Source organism: Mastomys coucha, unplaced genomic scaffold (genome assembly GCF_008632895.1).
Source record: "Mastomys coucha isolate ucsf_1 unplaced genomic scaffold, UCSF_Mcou_1 pScaffold6, whole genome shotgun sequence".
Classification (NCBI taxonomy): domain Eukaryota; kingdom Metazoa; phylum Chordata; class Mammalia; order Rodentia; family Muridae; genus Mastomys; species Mastomys coucha.
Window position 1 is genome coordinate 47,813,637 of NW_022196912.1, and position 19,861 is coordinate 47,833,497.

Here is a 19,861-nt window from a genome sequence, read left to right on the forward strand (position 1 = left end):
TTTTTCATTAAGACAACTGACAAAGCTCTCAGAACTTCCCATGGTGTTATTTTTTTCCTCCACACACTTTAAAAAGAACATCAAAATCATTCAATACATGTTTCGTATCTTTTTTTTTTTTTTAAAGAAAGAAAATCACTGTCCTATTTCCTCATGCCTAAGACCCCCCCTAGGTATCAGGCTAAATATGATCCTTTGTTACATGTCCAAAAATATCTCCCCCACATGGTATTGGGAAAACTGGAAAATTATTCGTATTCCAAGAATGTCACAGCTATTGTCAGTAATTTGTTTTACCTCAGCGAGTCCGATTTCACACTCTTCTCACTGAGTCCTACATGCTTCGCCTTTTCTCCCCGAACACTCCATTAATAAATCTAAGGGCTGAAAAGAGGACGCCAACCAAGCGCCCTTCATGCACAATGGTACTCTCCGAGCCTGAGACATCTCCAACCACGGGAAAGTTAACCTTCCAGCAAGATGCCCACCCCAAAACGCCCCGGAAAGAGAGGTGACAGAGGGGTTTGCGGGAGTGCAAGCTCTCATTTCTCCACCTCCGGAGAAAGGGAGGGCATGACAAGAAAGCTGAGTAGGAAGGTGGGCGAGTGGGAGCGACCGAAATGGGTGCTGAGGGGGTGGGCGGAATGGGAAGGTGGAGAGCACGGGAAAGGTGGGGAGCTCAGCACAGGGTTCAAGAGCAAGGCGGGGTTCGAAAGTGAGGCGGACGCGGCGGCCGGGACTCAGGACGCGAGGGGGCCGGTCCTCACCGTTGAACGCCCCTGCTTCCGCGGCCTCCTCCTCCTCGCCGTTCTCGGAGTCGGAGCGCATGGGCTCCTCGGCGAAGTTGACACCCTTACTGGGGGTGCCGCCCCCGGCGGCTGCGCCCGCGTCCCCCCAGGTCCTGCCCTCATGGCCGAAGCGCGCGGCGCCCTTGCGCTCGTTCTCCTGCTGCAGCCGCGTGAAGTGCTGCAGCGCGAACTCCAGCAGGTCGGCGGGCTGGTGCCTTAGCACCTCCACGGTGAAGCCCTGCAGCAGCTCCGTGAGCCCCGCGGGGATCTCGATGCTCATCCTGCCGGTGCACGCCGAGGCGCCTGGACGCCGCCCTCGCCCCCTATCCTATCCGCGGTCCGGTCTTGGGCTGCGCGGCCCCCGAGCGAGCGCCCCGGGCGCTACCGGCTGCGAACGCGGCGCACTGGGGCCCCGACGAGGCTGCTCGGTGAGGCGGCGGCGGCGGCGGCGGCGGCGGCAGAGCGAGCTCAGCCCGGGGAGGGTTGGCAGCATCTCCAGCTCCTCCCGCTCCCGCTCCCGCCGCCGCTGCACCGCCCCCCGCCCGGCGCCCCGCCCCCGCCCGCGCGCCCACGTGATCCCCGGAAACCATGGCAACCCGGCGGGCGGGAGCACTGCCGCCTCTCAAGTGGCCTCAAGTGGAGGCAGCCGGAGCCTGGGGCGTGGGGCTGAGGCCGCGCGCTCCACCTGAGCTCCCAGAGCACATCCCACGCATCTCTCTCTCTCCCTGTCCCACTCAGAGTTGCTGCTGCGCAATTCCTTCTGAAACTTCAGCCTCCACATGGGTGGCTTTTCCTTTTCCTAGAATCCAACCGCAGGAGAAACGTGCGTGGTGTCTTTTGTTAGTCACACAGCCTTACCGGCTCTCTTTTGGATAACAGAGACGCGGCCACTTGTTTGGTACGACGTTTTCTTTTCGCTAGGTTTTATTCCGCCTTTTAGCCTCCCGGCTGTGAGGGTTTACCTTACAGATGCTCTGCCACACCGTGCTTAGTACTTTTCCTACTAGTTACTGAGACAAAGGCCGCATGTATTGTAAAGCACTTACCAAAGTTCATTGATATCCTTCAGACAGGATACAGGGTAGTCAGGGCTGACAGCAAAGGGTGTGTATGTTGCCTGATTAGCTGCTTGTTGCTTATTTTTAAAAACCTTTTCTGACATCTTGATGCATTTCAATTAAATCTCCAAATTTTGAATATAGCAATATAAAGAAAAAGAGAACCACACATTTGTGCTTAAAAAAAAAAAAAAGCCCTTGTCTTTAAAACGAGCCTATTCTGAGAATTTTGAAACAGAAAAAAAAAATTATCTTTTGCCAAATTAAACGCTATTTAAGTACACATACTTGACTTTCTATGATGCTTGTTTCATTGTAAAGTGGTCCAAGTGCAAACTCACTTTGCTGTTCTTTCTTGAGTTTTATTTTATTCCCTCAGTTATTCTCATTTACCTTTCTGCCCACACAAAAGAGAAAATATGTGACTCACAAAATCCAGAAACTAGAAATCAAAAATATCATTTCATTTTATTTTTTAAATGCTTCTTACCCATTTGTTTACAATGTTTGTTTATCTTATATTGTTCCATAAGGGAATTCATTTCTCAAGTTCAGTTCTTAACCTCATAATAACAATACTGCTGTGTGGTTTTTTAAAATAGCATACTTCTAAATTGTAATTGTGGAGTGTATGAGAAATAAACTCAGAAAATGTGATCTTCACATGAGGCCATATGGAACATAATATTAGTCAAGTTCTCTACCAAAATGTTTTACAGATCCAATAATCTAAGATGTATTTCTATCATGTTTCTTCATTTATAATGATGTTTACATTAATTACGATTGCCATTACTCAGATGCAGCAGAAAATGCAAAGTATACTAGTTAAGACAAGATGGGATTTTATTTATCTTGCCTTTGAGGTACTCAATGGCAATTAAGAATCCACACTCATTCAAGTTCATTGCTGTGTAATTCTGGCTTTATGGCTCCTCTACCTCCAGTCATTTGTCTAAGTCAACTAACAGGGAAAGAGAAGGGAACACCCCCCACCCCCCCACCCCCAGCAGACACGCCTCATCTTTTCTTTTGGCTAGAACTTTTGGCCACACACATATTATTTTCTGAAAGTGAGTAATGGCACCTTCCAGCCCATGTGCTCTTCCACAGAACAACTTTGCCATCCCTAAGCCGGGAGTGGAATATGAGTGGGATTGTGACTGCCTTGGCCGGTGGTGCATTTAGAAGTCACTCTAGCCCTCTGATAGGTATCTGACCAAAGTTCTGATCCATGGAGTTGGTGAGCCCTTAAAAAAGGCGGAGATGTGTGTTAGCCTTGAGATCTTGGGACAGTTTATTGCAGAGCAGTAACAATGAAATGCTACGATGGGGAAATTTGGGGGAAATATTCTTTATTTTGAGCAGTTATGTGCAAGCAAATGCTTAGAGGTGGAGGAAAACCAAGTCTGGGGACAGTTATTAGTCTTTCTGCCATGATGTTCAACACCTTTCTCAAGGACAGAGGAAAGAAGGAACCACATTTTCAAGTATCGTCCTCCAACACGGGCTTTTAACTTCGTAGACTTCTTATATGAGGCATGCTAAATGGCTCGCCTTCATTAGTCACAATGCTGAGAGCTCTCATTGCTTCAGAGCTGTAGAAGTGACTCGGGCATGAAATTAGTAATTGGATTAAATGACCTGTTGTTGGTCTCTTGTTCTGGGAGGATTCCAAGAGTATAATACTAAGAGCAGATATGTTGGATTTAAACCATCTTGGCAATCAGCACTCTGGTAATTTTTGTTTGCATCAAGTCTTAAGCCAATCACCATGACCTGAAAAGGAAAGGCTTCATTCTCATGTTCCTGTTATGCTACACTAGAACTGTTCTCAGAACAAATTTTCACTTCTCAAATCCTGTTCTGGCTTTTAATCACCGCCACATAATCTTCCAGACAATGTTTTATGATTTCCTTCATTTTAAAGATACTTGCTTTAGAACGTTTGAGTGTAGTGATAGCGTCTTATAGGAACTACTCATCTTGAATTCTTTAAAAGAACATCACTGCTATTGATTCTTTGGTTGTTGATTTACAAAGCAATTTACACTTGTTTCTCAGAATATCAGACTAGATGCAGTTGCAAATGAATTTAAATGCTCAGCACTGAAATGCAATAAAAATGTTACCAAGTTTATTTTCGAGTAGAAAAATTGGATAGAGATATCAAATCGTTTTAATGCAACTGCTTAAAACAAGGCAGTGTCAAAGAAAAGCCAATAGTTTGGGCACGCTTTACAATGCAGAATAATAACTATGGCCAATCAATCACTTAGCATTTCTTATCAATAGTTAAGCTGTATCTTGATCAAATAATTCTGGTACAAGAAACAGAAATGCACTCATAGAAGAAGGAAAATTGAAAGAAATAAACATATGCATATGGGAACCGTGCTTGCCCAAGGCCTTGGCTTTATACATTCAGCATTTCATCAATGACTATGGGTCAGAACTTTGGTCAGACACCTATCAGAGGGCTAGAGTTCTGCATGGCTAGGTCTAGAAGACCAGAGGCTCTCAAGTCCTAGAAGAATCTGATTCCCTAAGGGCTGGTTAAAATTACTGGTGCGACAGAACACGCCCCACTTTCAGATTCAATAGACTGAGGTGGATTCTAAGAATTTATGTGTTGGGGCAGTGTGGTAGTGGTGATGGTGGTGTAATGCTGTCCTGGTGCAGGCCTTTCAGAGGCAGAGACAGGCAGATCTCTGAGTTCAAGGCCAGCATGGTCTACAATTCGGTCTCAAAAAACAAATGAACAAAACAACACAAACAAAAAGACCCTTATTTTGAGCAGACTAAACGTTAACTCCTTCTGTAATTCTATTCTTCAATTGATCCTGAAAAGTTAAGGTGATTTTGAAAAGCATCCAATAGTCTATCCTTAAACATCACGTCTCACAAATAGAATGCTAGTTTCCTTTTGAAGAAAAGGTTGGACACACATTTATCTCTGCTTTTTAAAAACCCCATCAAAATAATAGTTAAAGGGATGGGTAGGGGGTATCTCATAAGTAGAAAAATAAGAAAATCCTAATAAAATTAAAATAACTGCTTTTAATTTACTATCTTAAATGAAAAAAAAATTCTGGCACATGCTTGAAGATGTAATATTTAGTTGAATAAGCCAATCCTAAGAAAATAATACTGTTTGAGTATGAAAATACAAGGCAAGTAAAATCATCAACATTTGTAAAAACAGAAAGAAGGGCAGGTTGCCAGGGGCTGGGGACAGCAGAAGGCAGACTTCTTGTTTTAGTGGGTAAAAAGCTTCAGTTTTGTAAGAAGAAAGTGTTTTGGAATTGGTTGTATAACAGTGTGAATATATTTAACTACTGAATTGTATTCTTAAAATGGATAAAGTAGCAATTTTGATCATGTTTATTTTGCCAGTGAATTAAAAAAATGTATTTTATTAATTCTTTGACAGTGTCAGACAATGTATTTTGAATTTTGATCATATTTCCTTTTGGTTCCTCCCTTTACTTCTCTCAGCTGTACCCCAACCTGGCTACACCTCCTCTTTCCTCACAGTTAATTTTCAATGGAAAATTTAATAAGAGAAAGACTGCAGAAAAGAGACAAAAGCAAAAGAGAATTGTCTACTTGAATTTTGAACATACTTAACCAAACCAGAGCTAGCAGAACGGTGGGCCTGGGTGAGGAGTCAGCAAGAGGGAGCTAACAGGGAGGACCACTTCTGTCTCAATGAGCAGAGCACTGAAGCACTGGTACCTATGGGAAGGATAGAGGTGACAGGATGAGCTAAAGGGACAAGGTGCTCATGCTACTGTCCCACCTCCAGCCCCTGTGTATCCTAGTGGGTCAGTGACTGCTTCCCCCTCCTCTGACACACCGGACATTATTGCTCCTGCAAGCCCTCTCCTGCAGCAGCACAATTTGCTCTCTGACTAAACCATTCTAAGGCAAGCTGACTGGGATGTCCCCTGCTTCTTGCCTCCTGCTAGTCAAGCCCTGAATAATCCTCTCTCCTGTGTGGGAGTGCTAACTCTGACTTGCTTCTAACCAATAGAGTATGACAAAGGGGATGAATTAAAGTCTCAAAGCAGTTGGTTTTCAATTAATCAAAAGGGAGATTATCTTGGGCCTGACTTAATCAAGGGAAAGCAATTAAGAAGGAGCAGGTTCTCTGTGTTAGCTTGATGGTGGAGACAATCTTGCTAAGGGAGCCCACAGAAACACTTTCTCCCCTTAACTCACAGAGCCTCACCTTTTCTCTGGTCTTTTTCTGTCCCCAAAACTGATCTTTCCACTGTCCTGTAAGTGAACATGCCTTACCCTCCTGCCCTCTAAATATTGAAGTACCCCAACATCTTTGTCCATACTCCCCGAGTGAGCTCATAAAAACCCCAGCAGCTTTAACTACCATTTCTATACAGATGATTCTTGGGCTGGCAGTGGGGAAGGACCACTGTAGCTGCCACTTGGCAGGTCCAGGAATCATAAGGGTTCAATGCAGGAAATGAAGGGCACATTGCAGGAAGTCCTGAAGGGAAAAGAAAAGAACCGATAAGTGACCTAATGTGTTTTGTTTGGTCATATCCATCTCTGAAGCAGTCTGGGGAGCAAGTATGCAAAAAAAATAAAAAAGGTGAGAGGAAACTAGACAATTGAAAACAGTGCAATCCACTCTGGAGAAAACAAAGTTATCACAGAATACTTTGTAGCTTAGCCATAAGTAGCATTTATATAATCATAAGGTAAAATGTGAGTATGGAAACCATCAAAAAGTACAGTATAGCATTCTCTCTCTTTCTCTCCCACTTTCCTCTCTCCCTCCCTTCCTCCTCCCTCTTTCCCTCTCTCTCTTCCCTTTCTCAGGGTGTGTGTGTGTGTGTGTGTGTGTGTGTGTGTGTGTGTATGTGATACTGTTCAATTTTGAACTAAAAACAGCAAATCCTGATATCCTGTAATGTGTAGTCAATATGAATTCTAAACTGGAGAATTAAGAAATAACAGCATACAATCTTCAAAAACATGTCACTTAAACAGCAAGAGAAATAGCTTGCAAGGCCTTAGGAGAAGTGGGAATGGCAGGCTGTTTGACAGAATCAATTCCTACAGGAAGGATGAGGTTACAAAGGACCCCTCATAGCCAGATTTATGAAACCATAAAACAAAGATATTGCAGTTTCTCTAATGAAGGGATTGAAGTGATCATCAAGTGGGAATCCCCAGTGGCATCTTCAAGTTTAAGGACTCACTTTTAACAGCCCAGGGTCCTCCTGGCACTCTCTAAACACCCTCTGCTTTTCTCAGTTGGACGTTTATGAAGCGCTCCTTTGTTTCATAATATCACATTGTATTTCAGTAGTTACCTCTTTTGCCCAACTTCTCTAACAGAAGTACCTCCTTGCACCAGTGAAACTCAAGATTCCCGGGTGTAGAATTTGCTTCCTAATCTGTATCCCTGTGGGGTTAGAATGTGCCTTGTTTTGTGTGCTTGGCCTTCTTAGAGAAAATGTGTGCTTTGTTTGGAAAACAGTTTGCCATTTACCCGACTTCAAGGTCATAGTATCTTTTGTTTGTTAAACTGTGTGGCTCACTAAATTCTGTTTAGTCTTTCTTTTCCTCGGGAGTATCTATCAGAACACAAGACACCCCTTGGGGGGTGTCTAAATTCTGTTGTATTTACCATTTTGAAGATAAACTTACCTTTTCCAGTTTTTTTTTTCAGTAAGGAAGTTCTAGAGTAGGTAAGCCAGGTCTACACAGCACACAGAAACAGCTGCCTTCTCTTACTCGACCCATAACATCTTCTGTCAGCTGCACAGTATACCCTAATGATTCCGTTCATGCCTGATAGTCTGTAGTGGCATGCTTTGGCAGATGATTGCAAAGTACATAAGATTTGTGTTCAGCTTTTAACCACAAAACCCTCACCTCTAACTGCTGGAGGATTATGGATGGCTGCGTTACCCACACCTGAAATTCAACAACCCATTTGTTTGAAATAAACATCAAGCTTTGTCCCTTAGAATGAGTCTTCCTCCCTCTTTTATTCTCTGGCTCTACAAATGGCATCATGACGTCCTGACACTGCCCTAGACTCTCAAAGCCAGTGTTGACTTTTGCGGACCACACTCCTGAGTGGATGAGCTGTCATGTCCTGTTGAGTCTACTCCCTGTGTCCCTAATGTCACTGTCCATCCTAGTGAGCTGGGACTGATAGAACAAACACCACACATGGGGTGGCTCAGACAATGAAAATCTGTTTCCTCATCATTTGGGAGGATGGAAGTTCAACAATAGGGCGCCTGCCTGGGTGGGTTCTGGCGAAGTTCTCTTCTGACTTGCAGTGTGTTTGCCTGGCTTTATCATGTTATATGTACATGGAAGGAGAGCGCTCTGGAGTCTCCTCCTCTTCTCAGGCTATTAGTACTATTGGCTAGGCTCTTATCCTTATGGCTTTGTTTCACCTACCTCCACACTAAAAGCCCATTTCCAAATATGACCGACCACACTGAAGAAAAAGGTTTCAGTATGAGAATTTGGAGGGTGTGGGAATTGACAAAATTTGGTGCAAGACATGTCCTTCAAGGGGTCTTTGTCATTTTCCTCCCAGTCTGTGATCTTCTAACTAGCCCTCTTGTTTCCAAGTCTCTTTTGTTACTAGTTATGCAATCCTTGAGAAATCTTTTCTCAGTTATTTTTGTTTACATCATTTTCTACTGAGAGAGAGAGAGAGAAAGAGAGAGGGGGGAGAGGGAGAGAGAGGGAGGGAGCACCACAGGCACAAACCTCCTATGGCTTTCTATTACGTGGAGGATAAAGGCAATCTCATAATTATGAACCATAAACCAATTATGTCTAATTTCCCAGCTTTAGCTCAAACTCCCCTTACTTCACTTATACCACCAACACACAGGAACACTTTCACTTCTCTGACCAGTGCTTCTCAATTTCCTATGTCTGAAATGTCACTTACCATGTCTGTCTACTTGGAAATCTCCATCCACCTTGCCCATTCATAAATCTGACCTTTGGTGGAATACGACAATACAGACATCCTCATGATTACTTCTGATGCTATGCCAGAAGTATCTTATTGAAGAAGGGTTTTTGTTGCTAAGTATTTAAAACCATTGGTTTTATTCAACATCATTTTCTACATGAGAAAAAAATGAGGGCAAATGGAGATTCAAATTGACCTTCCCAAGGTTTCTCAGCCACTTAGTGGTAAAATCAGGATGAGTAGAATATCTACAAATGCACTTAGTAACCATACCCTCTTCAAAGATGTTCCCTTGCTACACAGAAATGAACAGAGCTGCTTTGAGGAATCCTAACAACTCAAGGGACACCTAGGGTTCCACCTTGGTGACTCCTTTTCTGTAGACACTGCTGGCACAAAGCCACAGATGTCGGAAGGAATCTGTTTTCTCGGGAAATAAGTTTTTCACCATAGATTCTATCAGAATAAGAGTGCTTTGGAAAGATAGATGCTTTTTAAAAAGAAAAAAAAAACACATGAAGTTTATAAAATATAAGCAGATACTGAGAGAGGATTTGGACAAATAGTATTGTTTGGGATTTCTCAATGACTGTATGAAAGTAATATCATCAATATTTAGAATACCAACAACTTTCTCTTCTACTTGTATGCACCGGCATGCATGATAAAGTTAAAAACTTTTGAGGTGTCAGAAACTTAATCTGGAGCTTCATAATGCTAGCCAGGCATTCCTTTAATTGGCACTGTCCTACTCCCATCCCCTTTTTCCTTTTCTTTTGATATAAGGTCTCCTTGAGCTGCCTAGAATGGCCTTGAACTCACTTGGTAGCCCAAGTAGAGCTTGAATTTGAGATTCTCATACTTTTGACTCTGAGTAGCTAGGATTAGAGGCCTCTACCATCAGATCTGGCTATAAAGTATACATTATACTAATATTTCTAACTGTTGCTACTCTTTGATTTGTTTTTGAGGTTTCTCTTAAACCGTGTCATGTATTCACAAGGTCTCCCCCGCAAATGGCTAAGAGTTGAAGGAGTGTTGGGTGCTGGCAAAAGTCTCGTTTGTACTGCAATGTTACTTCACAATAGCAGCTCAGTCTTGATAGTCACACAGCCTGCCAGGGCTTCTCTATGTGTTTAAATAGAACCTGTCACCTTTAAAAAGATCCATGGAACATGCCTTTGGAGGGGGAGGGGCATACAATAATCCAGAGAGGACGGAAAGCTTTTAGGTAGGTAGTCAGGGCTTGAGTTTGTCATCAGTGATAAAACAATACCATTCCATGGATACTATTTAATGGACCAAGTTTAGATATATCCACCCCACCCCCCCTTTTTTTTTGTTGCCTATCCCAATGAATCAGAAATATTAATGCTGAGAGCTGCACCAAGAAAATGGATAAGAATAGCTTTGGAAGATATTTGAAATGTAGCCATTTTCCAGGATTAAAAAATATGAAGACCTAGCTGTTTGGCATAGATTAAGGAGTATTTTTTATAATCGATGTATGTAGTGGCTCTCTAAAAGAGAATACACCCATGAACTCAGTGTTACTTATAGTACTTTCTCTGCTTTAGGCGCCATACTAGGGGCTGTCATTACACAGAAAGATCATTAGGATAAAGCAAAAATGCTCCTGTCTTTATAGTCAGATTGGGGAAATAAGCATGAAGCAAATAAATAGGAGATAAATTACTAAGTTGTGGGGGAAAATAGGATATTATAAAAGAATACTCTGGAAGACTTCCCTAGGAAAGGTGATTGGAAATGGTCCCTTTGTTGATTGTTGGTGCAAGGCTTGGGCCCACCATTATTCCCCATTAGATAGAACAGGGAAAAGTGGTCAGTAGGATGGCTATAGTAAGAGCAGCTGATACCATTATGCAGAGCTGGCTCAGATTCATCATCCCCACCCACCCAAAGCAGTTAGCAAAACAGCCATTTTCCACAGGGCTGCCGCTTCTAAAGCACCTCCAGCTCCCCACAGCTTGCAGGGTTGGTTGGTCATCCCAGATGGCTTAATTGCATAATTGCAAGAGCCTCTAATGCTAACGGGAAATGGGACACAGGTCAGCATTACTCATGAAAAAATGTAATCGACAATATTATTTTTTTTACTCTTAAGCTAACAATGCTTCACTCATAAGCCTTATACATGTTTCCTTTTAAAACATTCAGAAATTTGATATTAAAAAGGGAGAGGATGCGAAACATTCACAATTATCTTTAACAAATGCCAATTTTTCATTATCAACATATATTGATGTGTATCTTCAATGAGATTCTCCTTATGTTTATAATCCACACTTATCAACACAACACAACCTAAACAAGAATATCCTCACCTAATCATTTTAATATTTTTGTAATGTACTTCTACTTTTACTCATTGGAGAGAGGTTTTCTCCCCAAAGCATAATTGCACTATTTTTTGGGGGGGGGGCAAATAATTCTTTAACATTCTAAATGATTTCTGTATTCCTGTGTGATGCTCGCTGTCACACCTATAAACTGTGTCAATCCATTTTCCATCTCTAACTTTTTATTTATAAATAACAGTTCTCTGAACGGAAGAACTCTGCTCTTCATTCAAAACAGAAAACTATGGTATTTGGCTTTCCATTAAGGAAAAAAAAAAACTGTTTCTAAGCTTATCCATTTTCCTAGAAACTTGGACCAATAATATCTGGTTTTGAGTTTTTTCCTACTGAGGCATAATTATATAGAGAATTATGGCTTTTTATTACAGTGACAAACAGCATGACCATAATCAACCTGATGAGGAAAAGGTTTATTTCATTTTACAATTGGCAGGTCACTTGATCACTGGAAGAAATCAGGAACTCAAGGTAGGAACTGATGCAGAGGCCATGGAGGCGTGCTGCTTACTGGTTTGTTCAGTCTGCTTTCTTACGTGGCCTGGGACCACCTGCCCAGAGGTGGGACCACTCACAGCTAGCTGGGCCCACTCCCATCAAGAAAATGCCCTATACACTTGCCTACAGGTCGGTCGGCCTGAGGCATTTTCTTAATTGCTACACCAACTCCCAGATGACTTTAGCCTGTTTCAAGTTGCCAAAAAAATTAACCAGCGCAGGGATCACAGAGTAATCGACCTTTACCTTGTAGAAAAAGCCAGCACTGAGAGAAGCCAAGTGTCTGTATTCTAAAACAACAACAACAACAACAACAATTCTGTTTGTTTCTACAAACTTGAACTCTAAACAGCGGAAGTGTCCTTTTCACTAACTATCGACTTCCGAGAGCAGTGACATCACACTTGGCCTGTTCTGTCCCTCCAGTGAAATGGGTCTCAGTTGGCCCATCTCACAGCTGCTAAGCAGTGTGAGTCTGTCACTGTGAATCCATCCCCAGCACTGTTAATATTCTCAACTTTACACTACCGTATCCCTATCCCTTTAGTCATTTAATCCTTTTCAGCTTTGAAAGCTTGACCATGCCCCCTTGAGGTGTCCTGCCAGGCACAGCCTAGGCCTAATGAGTGCTTCTTCTTTGAGTTTTCAGAGGAATCCGATGATGCTCGTGGGTAGCAGGAACTGCGCAAAAACCAGAGCGTAAGATAACAACTTCACTTCAAACTTATCTCCAGTCTCTCTGCCTCTTGGAGTACTCCGAGTACTTACTGGATGCTAGACCATCTCCAAGGTTGCTTATAGGTGCAGACTTGTGGTTTTCCTTGTGTCTGAGTAGAAACAGCTTACCACCATCGCAATTCAAAGCACTTAAAATTGTTTTAATTTTTAAAAAGGGAGAGTGCCAGTGCAGCTCTCACTGCCAAAAGCTGTGCGGTTGGGTTGAGTTTCCCCGTGCGGAAACCGCAGGTCAGCACACCTGGAGTGCCTTGGCCTAGGGAAGCCACCTTTCAGCTCATGGTGTCTCCCCTGCCAGGTAAGTATGGCCCTTTGTTTGACTGTTTGAAAAATCATACTCTCTTGTTTCTAACAAATTTTTTCTTTTCTTTTCCCATTTTTTTTAAAAAAAATATTTTTATCCTTCACCGCCTCAATCTCTCTATAGTTGTTTATACTGACTCGAGACCTACATATTTGTCACCAAAATGAAAACAGAATCCATCTGTCCCTGTCATCCTTATAATAATATTATTTTTGTAGGCTAACAACTTGCATATGCGCTTTCCCTTATTTATACACAATGCTGGCCTTAAACCTGAAATTCAGTTTACAAAAGGGGTATTTTACAGTTGATTATAGGTATTTCAAAAACAAGAAAGCATAAAGAAAAACTAGAATCTCACAGATTTCTAATATTGAGAGATAGTAAACTGTTTTTTTTTTAAAAAAAGAAATTTTGGAATGTACTTCGTTTTTTTGAGTTTCCTCCCCCCTTCCTGAGGTTTTCCTAAAATAAAGTGAACCACCTTGAGCATTTCTAATTCTGCCTCTTTATATTTATAAACCGTTGCTCTTCCATAAACATTAGATCTCTGCTCTCTGATAGCCTTCTTCCTTCACTGATTCTGCACAGAGATTTTTTTGCTTATTAATGTTTCATTAGCATTTTCCCAGGCAGTATATTTTCAGCATTTCTATTGTTATGCATATTATAGAGGGTTACATGAATATTCATGCCTTATTTCAAATTTTCTCTGTAAAGCATGGGAATTCTAAACACATTTTGCCTAGCGTTTTTTTGTATATTTCACAGTTAGAAGGGAGCCCAAAGACTGGCTCTATTTTTAGGAGGTTTATGCCTCATTGTATTGATGATTATATCTCAATACAAAAGCTCTGCTTCCAGCTCATTTTAGGAGTTCTCTTATTGGCTTTATAAGCTTCAAAGTTAAATTTCTTCCTAGCATGACTTTAGGCCTGGGGGATCTGCTGACATTGACTACAAGTAATATTTGCAATGAAATTATAGAACAGAAGTTGGTCTGAATTCAAAGCCACTGAGTGCCTCTGAAGTCTGCAGTGCCCGTTAGCTTCTTGACAGAGATGGGAAAACCACCAATGTCATGGATTTCATTTCCACTTTCCCCAGAATCAAATCAAATTTATGTGATTTCAACAGGAGAGGAAATATTGCAAATGGAGGGATAACCAGTCTCTTTCAGGAACTCTGTTTTCAACTTTATTACGTTCCCTAATGCTCAGACGTTTGCCTTTGCCACTTAAGCTCCAGCCTTCCCTTAGGAAAACAAACAACACAAGCCTGGAGCATCAGACGGAGTTTTGATTTTTATCCCAAATTCTTTCATAACCAAGAGGTGGACTGTGTGGCAGTGGTCCCCGCCCCACCCACCCCGTCCTGCCCCACCCCTCGTTTATTCTTCCGACTTCTCTTTTCCCTGTAAACTCTGCTGTGTCCAAATTTTGTTTTCACCTCCCCGCCCCCTTCTGTTAGTCATATTGCATCACTGACAAAATACCTGAAGAGGGGAAAACCTCGAGGAAGGAAGGAAAGGTGTATTTAGACTCGAGGTCTCCAAGGTTTCAGGCTCAGCTGGTTCTATTGCAATGGGCCTGCAGTGAGGCCGAGCATCAGGGTGACAGTAGATTGGAGAGAAGAAGCTGCTGGTTAGGGATGGAGACAGACAAGAGTGAGGAAAGGCCAAGGATAAGTCATACCTTCAAAGGTCTTAGTGACCTTTCTTAGTGACCTGCTTCCTCCCATCAGCTCCCAACACCTCCCAGTATTGCTCCCACTCCCTAGTGGTCCTTTCAGGAGCTCAACCCATTGATTATGTCAGTGTCCTCATGGATCTGCTCATTGTCTCCCAGAACCTTACCCCTGAACACTGCATTAGGTACCAACACCTTCTCCACAAGAATGAGTCTTGGGTGGGAGGGGCCACGTCCTCTCCAAACCATAGCACTGGCTGGTGTTCTGTCTACCCACAGTGCCTCTGAATAAAGTTTTTCTTGTGCTGGTGCCATTTTTTTTTTCTTGAGTTCACAAACATGCCTCCCTTTCTTCTTCATTTCAGTGATCCAGTCTCTCTGTTGCATCTTGGCTCTCTGGCTGCCTCTTGGGTGTCACACAGAATTCCCCTTCCCCTACTGTTCCCCTTCTTGCCTTCCATTTTATCTGACCTCTCACCAAATTTACTCCTGGATTTCTACAGACTGTGGTTTACCCAGAGCGCCATTTGGAAACTTTTTCTATTGTAAAACATTTTTTTTTCCTTGTGTTCTTCCAGAAGCCATGACATTCTGGGCTCCAAATCTGTGGCTTTGGCAATTTATCAGGTGTAGTTATCCTCTGAGTGAATTTTACTGGTGCTGTGTAAGAGTGTTTCACAGGCAGCATGCTTTTTTTTTTTTTTCCTGAAGGCTTCCTCTGCCTGCTTAGGTGCTTCAGAGCAGTTTGCAGCGTGGTTCTAGTTCTGGAGAGTGAAGCTGTAGCTGGCACTTCATTTATTTGCAGGCTGGAAGCCTGGTTGGAAGACAGGTTGGTTGTTGACCTCTGTTCCTGTGGTCTTACAGCAGGGCAGCTTCCTTCCTTGCATATGTCTGAAGGAAAGCAAGGAGCTGCGTCACGTGTTTCATTTCATCACCGAGTTTGGGAGCAACACACCATCCCTTGCATTGTGCAATTCCAAGAACTGAGTCTGTCCTTAAGGAAAGAACATAGTTTGAAATTCTACTAAAAAAAAATCACCATGCCAACCTCCATCTTTCTCCTTTCATGGCAAATCTGTTTTGTTATTGTTTGCTATTTTATTTCTATTTGTTTGTTTGCTTGTTTGTTTGTTGAGACAGGTTTCTTGGTGTAGTCCTGGCTGTCCTGGAACTCTATAGATAAGGCTAGCCTCAAACCTGTAGATCTGCCCGAGTGCTGGCATTAACGGTGTGTGCCACCCCTACCTGGCTTGTGTCTATTTATTTACTGTGCTGGAGTCTCCTGTAGCTCAGGCTAGATTTCATCATCTGATCCTCCCTTCTCCTCCTCTACTGGGGCTGCAGTTGTAGACTTGGGCTGTCACATTCTGCTCTTCCATATCAATTCTTATTTGATGAAAGAAAACTATGAGGCAACACGAGTATTGATTTCTACTACCAGGCTTCGGTCACACCCCCAATAGGAACAGAGTAGTCGAAGCCTAAGAACCAGATAGGGTTTAGCTGCTGTGAGGAACACCATGACCAAAGCAAGTTGGGGAAGAAAGGGTTTATTTGGTTTCAGCTTACTGTTCATTATCAAAGGAAGCCAGGACAGAGACTCAAGCAGGCCAGGGACCTGGAGGCAGGTGCTGAGGCAGAGGCCATGGGGGAGGGCTGTTTACTTCCTTGCTTTTCATGGCTTGCTCAGCCTGATTTTTTTTTTTTATAGAACCAAGGACCATCAGCTGGTGCCACCCACCATGAGCTGGATCCTCACATATCAGTAACCAATTAAGAAAATGCCCAACAGGTTTGCCTACAGCCCAGTCTTATGAAGGTATTTTTTTTTCAACTAATATTTCTTCCTCTCTGATGATTCTAGCTTCTGTTGGCATAAAGCTGGCCAGCACACAGCTTACTCCAGTTCCACAGCTGAGAGATAACCTCTGTGAGGCCTGTCAATCCCAGGCCTTACTTACCCTGGTTTCACTCATAAGACTTAGTTAGGTACTCCTTAACATTTTTTTTCTCAGTTTAAAATTTGATTTTTATTTCTATATTCACCTTACAGGAAATTACTACTTAACAGTTATTCTTGTTGGAGTAAAAAATTAAATTTCTAGACTTTTGGGATCTCAGTCACTATAAAATACAGTTAGCCACATATAATGATGATGATAAACAACTGTTTAAAAAGCCAACATCCTGCCATATCAGCTGAATAAATGGGGAATGTTTAATGAAATCATGGTTTCTGACTTTAAGGAGCCCTACGCTGGCAGTGTAGTATTTTGATTCAGTTCTCTTTCTTTCTTATCTTTTTTTTCTTCTGTAGACCAGGCTGGCCTTGACTTCACTAGTCCCTACCTCTGCCTTCCCAGTTTTGTGATTAAAAGTGTGCATCACACACACACACACACACACACACACACACACGCACGCACGCACGCATGCACGCACGCACGCACGCGGCATGGTGGGAGGGAGGCTGTGCTCTCAGGCTGTTTTTTTTAACTGGTTGTGTTGCAGTGTAGGTTGACCTCCAAATCTTGGTTTTCCAAGAGTTTTGATTAAAGGTGAGTGCCACCTGCCTGTCTTTCTGGGTACAAGTCTTGAGGGAGGTGCATACCAAGGAACTGTTACCACTTTGATGGCAAAAAAAGACAAAAGAACCATTCAATAGATTCTACCACAGAGAGGCCCCTGCCAAAAGCAGCTAACTAGTGATCCCTTGTAGAAAGGCTGTCTACCTCCACCTCAGTCTTTTTCCCCCTTTCTCTGTGCTATTGGCCAAAGTCATTCATACTTACTATATAGACTAGATCTAATGAATGAAAATAAGCAATACACTCTCAAAATAAGCTTAATATTATGCTTCACACCTGAATCCAGACATTATTAAACTATGACATATATAACACATATAGCATAACATATGAGATATATAGCATATATATCATATAATATATATAACATATTTATATAACACATATACATATATGTATATATACACACATACATACGTACATATATATGATAAAATCTGATCCTTAACAGGTTTTGAGTACCATATATAACTCAGCAATCCCCACATTACCTTAGAAGAGGACAAGACTGAATTGTGATTCTGCCTAAGAAAAATTCTATCCAGTGAGTTATAGACAGAAGTGGGAGAGTGTTAGGGGGTACCGAGAACTTCACCACAACTCCAGTCATGAACACAGGCATTTTCTTGGAGGCATATAATGGTGGTGGGACACAGAGGAACACACGAGGCTCTTGGCGCTTTGTGATGTGAGCCTTAGGATCATCTATATTATCCCTCAGTGTGACCCTGTCCCTGAGCAAACCTCTGAAAGCAGTCTGCACCCCCTCAGATCTCTCTATCAGGAAGAACTACACCAACCCCCGCATTCAAACACCCAAAATTTTCATATTCACTTTTCTTACTACAAATTAACAATTAAGTGTTCCCATACTTTGTTAGCTTGGCTGAGGTGTATACATCCCTAATAGGAGGTTACAGACCTGGGAACAGGCTCAGGAGAAGCCTCTGGCCTTAGAAGGGACAATAAACACGGAGTAATGGTGGAGAACCAACAGATGCCTTCCAGCTCTGCACTTGTCCAGTCCTAGAACATCACAGTCCTAGTAACTGCTTGCTCAGCTGTGGGACTCCACAGGGAGCCACTAGCTTTGAAGGACTGGAACTCTATGGCTTCTTAACTGTTTGTTAAAATTAATGGATGGAAGGCCTCATCAAAAGCGTCTGTGGACATTCTTCAAGTCATCTTCCCACCATGCTGTAGCTTCCTGGTAGCCAGCACCCTGCTGAAGAACTCATCTGGAACCCCTGTTCTTAGTCCATGACCGCTGTTTTCACTCATTCTTCTGGAGCTCAATGCTAACCCTCCAGCTGCTCTTAAATTCCTGCCCGCCTTTCCCATCATCTCAGCTGGCCTTCTCTGGTCAGATGGTTTTTTTCTTTCCTTTTTAAAATTTCTACTTTTCTGCTGTTTTGTTTATTTCATAAGTGTGTGTGCCAAAGTTCTGGTTCTTCCCTTTTTGTTCCTCATTTCTGTTCCCTTAGACTGCCTCTATCACTGCCTTGCCCCTCATGGGGCAGGTGGGTCTCTGAGTTCAAGGCCAGCCTGGTCCACAGAGTTCCAGGACAGTTAGATCTACATGAGACCCTATCTCAAACAAACAACAAACAAACAAAACAAAAATGTCCACCACCATACCCAGCTCCCAGCAGACCTCCTCACTCATTTGATATATGTTACATGCTCTGGTATCATTTGTATATAATACTGATTTTATAAGGCAATCTTTTTGTTTCTGAGTAATATTGTCACTGCTATAGTGTGAGATGTTTGTCATGTGTTTCAAGGTTGGTACCTGGTGTGGTGGTGCCACAGTGGAGGACTTTTCAGACCTAGTGGAAGACGATCACATAATGGGGGTATTGCTCATGAAAGAAAGCAATGATCCTTTCTCCCAAGTGAGTTCTTGCTTTGGCAGGTCACCCATGATCCCCTCTCACACATGAGAGCTGGAATCAACAGGTTGCTATAAGAGCAGACCTTGTTATGGAAAAGTTTGACATCACGTCACTTGAGTGACAAAAGCCCTCTTCCCTCTGTTTTCTGATCACAATGTGATGTAGACAGACACCAGCACCATGCTGTTTGTTTATTAGAGCCACCAGAATAATGAGCCAAACAAATCTCTCTCCTTCTCCCTCTCCGATAAAAATATTCAGCCTCAGGTATTCTATTGTAACAACACAAAACAGACTGAGGCAGTGGCCAGTGCTGAGTTGGTTCTTATATGCCAAGTGCTGTCCAACTTTTGCTAATGTGCGTCTCTCTTTTAACTATAACTCACAGACATCTTGAAATGACAATATCATTACCCTCATTTTTCAAGAAGCCAAGGCACACAAATAAATAAGTAATTTGCCGAGATCTTATCACCAATGTAGAAAGAAGTCAATATTTAAACCAATGTATTTTATTCCAAAACATTGGACCACTCTACTTTCTAGCTTGATACGGTGGAAATGGCCTTTCTTTTGAATTGGCTTCATGCTATTTGTAGCCTGTCAACAACTCTTAAATCTTTCCCTTTACATACTCTGTCCAAAATAAATAAGGAATGGCTTTACTCATGAAACTTCAGTCCCACTGTGTTTTTTCACCCTTTGCCACTGAATCACTGCAAAAATAAATGTCTCTTATAGTCTTCCCTAGTGACTCTGTAATCTGGGTTCCCACACGGCATCATCGAATGCAGGCACTCATTGACTACTTTTCCTCTCACCCTGATGATAAATGGTCCTTTGGATGGCTTTGGAATCTAGCCCCACCACCCTCAGGGCCTGTGGTATAAACAAAGCCACGCCACTCACAGATCTTATCTTTCTTTTCTTTTCTTTTTTTTTTTTTT

The 19,861-nt window shown here is 42.5% G+C and overlaps 1 protein-coding gene, 1 long non-coding RNA gene and 1 pseudogene across 3 annotated transcripts in view; 1 reads left to right on the forward strand and 2 right to left on the reverse strand.

Moving 5' to 3' along the window:
- The window catches only part of Prkar2b (protein kinase cAMP-dependent type II regulatory subunit beta), a 104,143-nt gene extending 102,863 nt beyond the window's left edge, over positions 1 to 1,280 (reverse strand). Inside the window, exon 1 of one of the 2 annotated variants that reach the window (XM_031355290.1) lies at positions 768 to 1,279. In XM_031355290.1, the coding sequence (XP_031211150.1) occupies positions 768 to 1,068 (301 nt within the window). In that variant the 5' untranslated portion in view covers positions 1,069 to 1,279. Of the gene's footprint in view, positions 1 to 767 lie in introns of both variants that reach the window. The other variant, XM_031355288.1, reaches the window with a different exon arrangement.
- Positions 1,281 to 12,594: 11,314 nt separating this feature from the next.
- LOC116081384 lies at positions 12,595 to 12,742 on the reverse strand (annotated as a pseudogene).
- Positions 12,743 to 16,875: 4,133 nt separating this feature from the next.
- Positions 16,876 to 19,861, forward strand: part of LOC116080566 — a 15,062-nt gene continuing 12,076 nt past the window's right edge. Inside the window, exon 1 of the long non-coding RNA XR_004114480.1 lies at positions 16,876 to 16,986. This is a non-coding gene — a long non-coding RNA (uncharacterized LOC116080566). The remainder of the gene's footprint in view (positions 16,987 to 19,861) is intronic.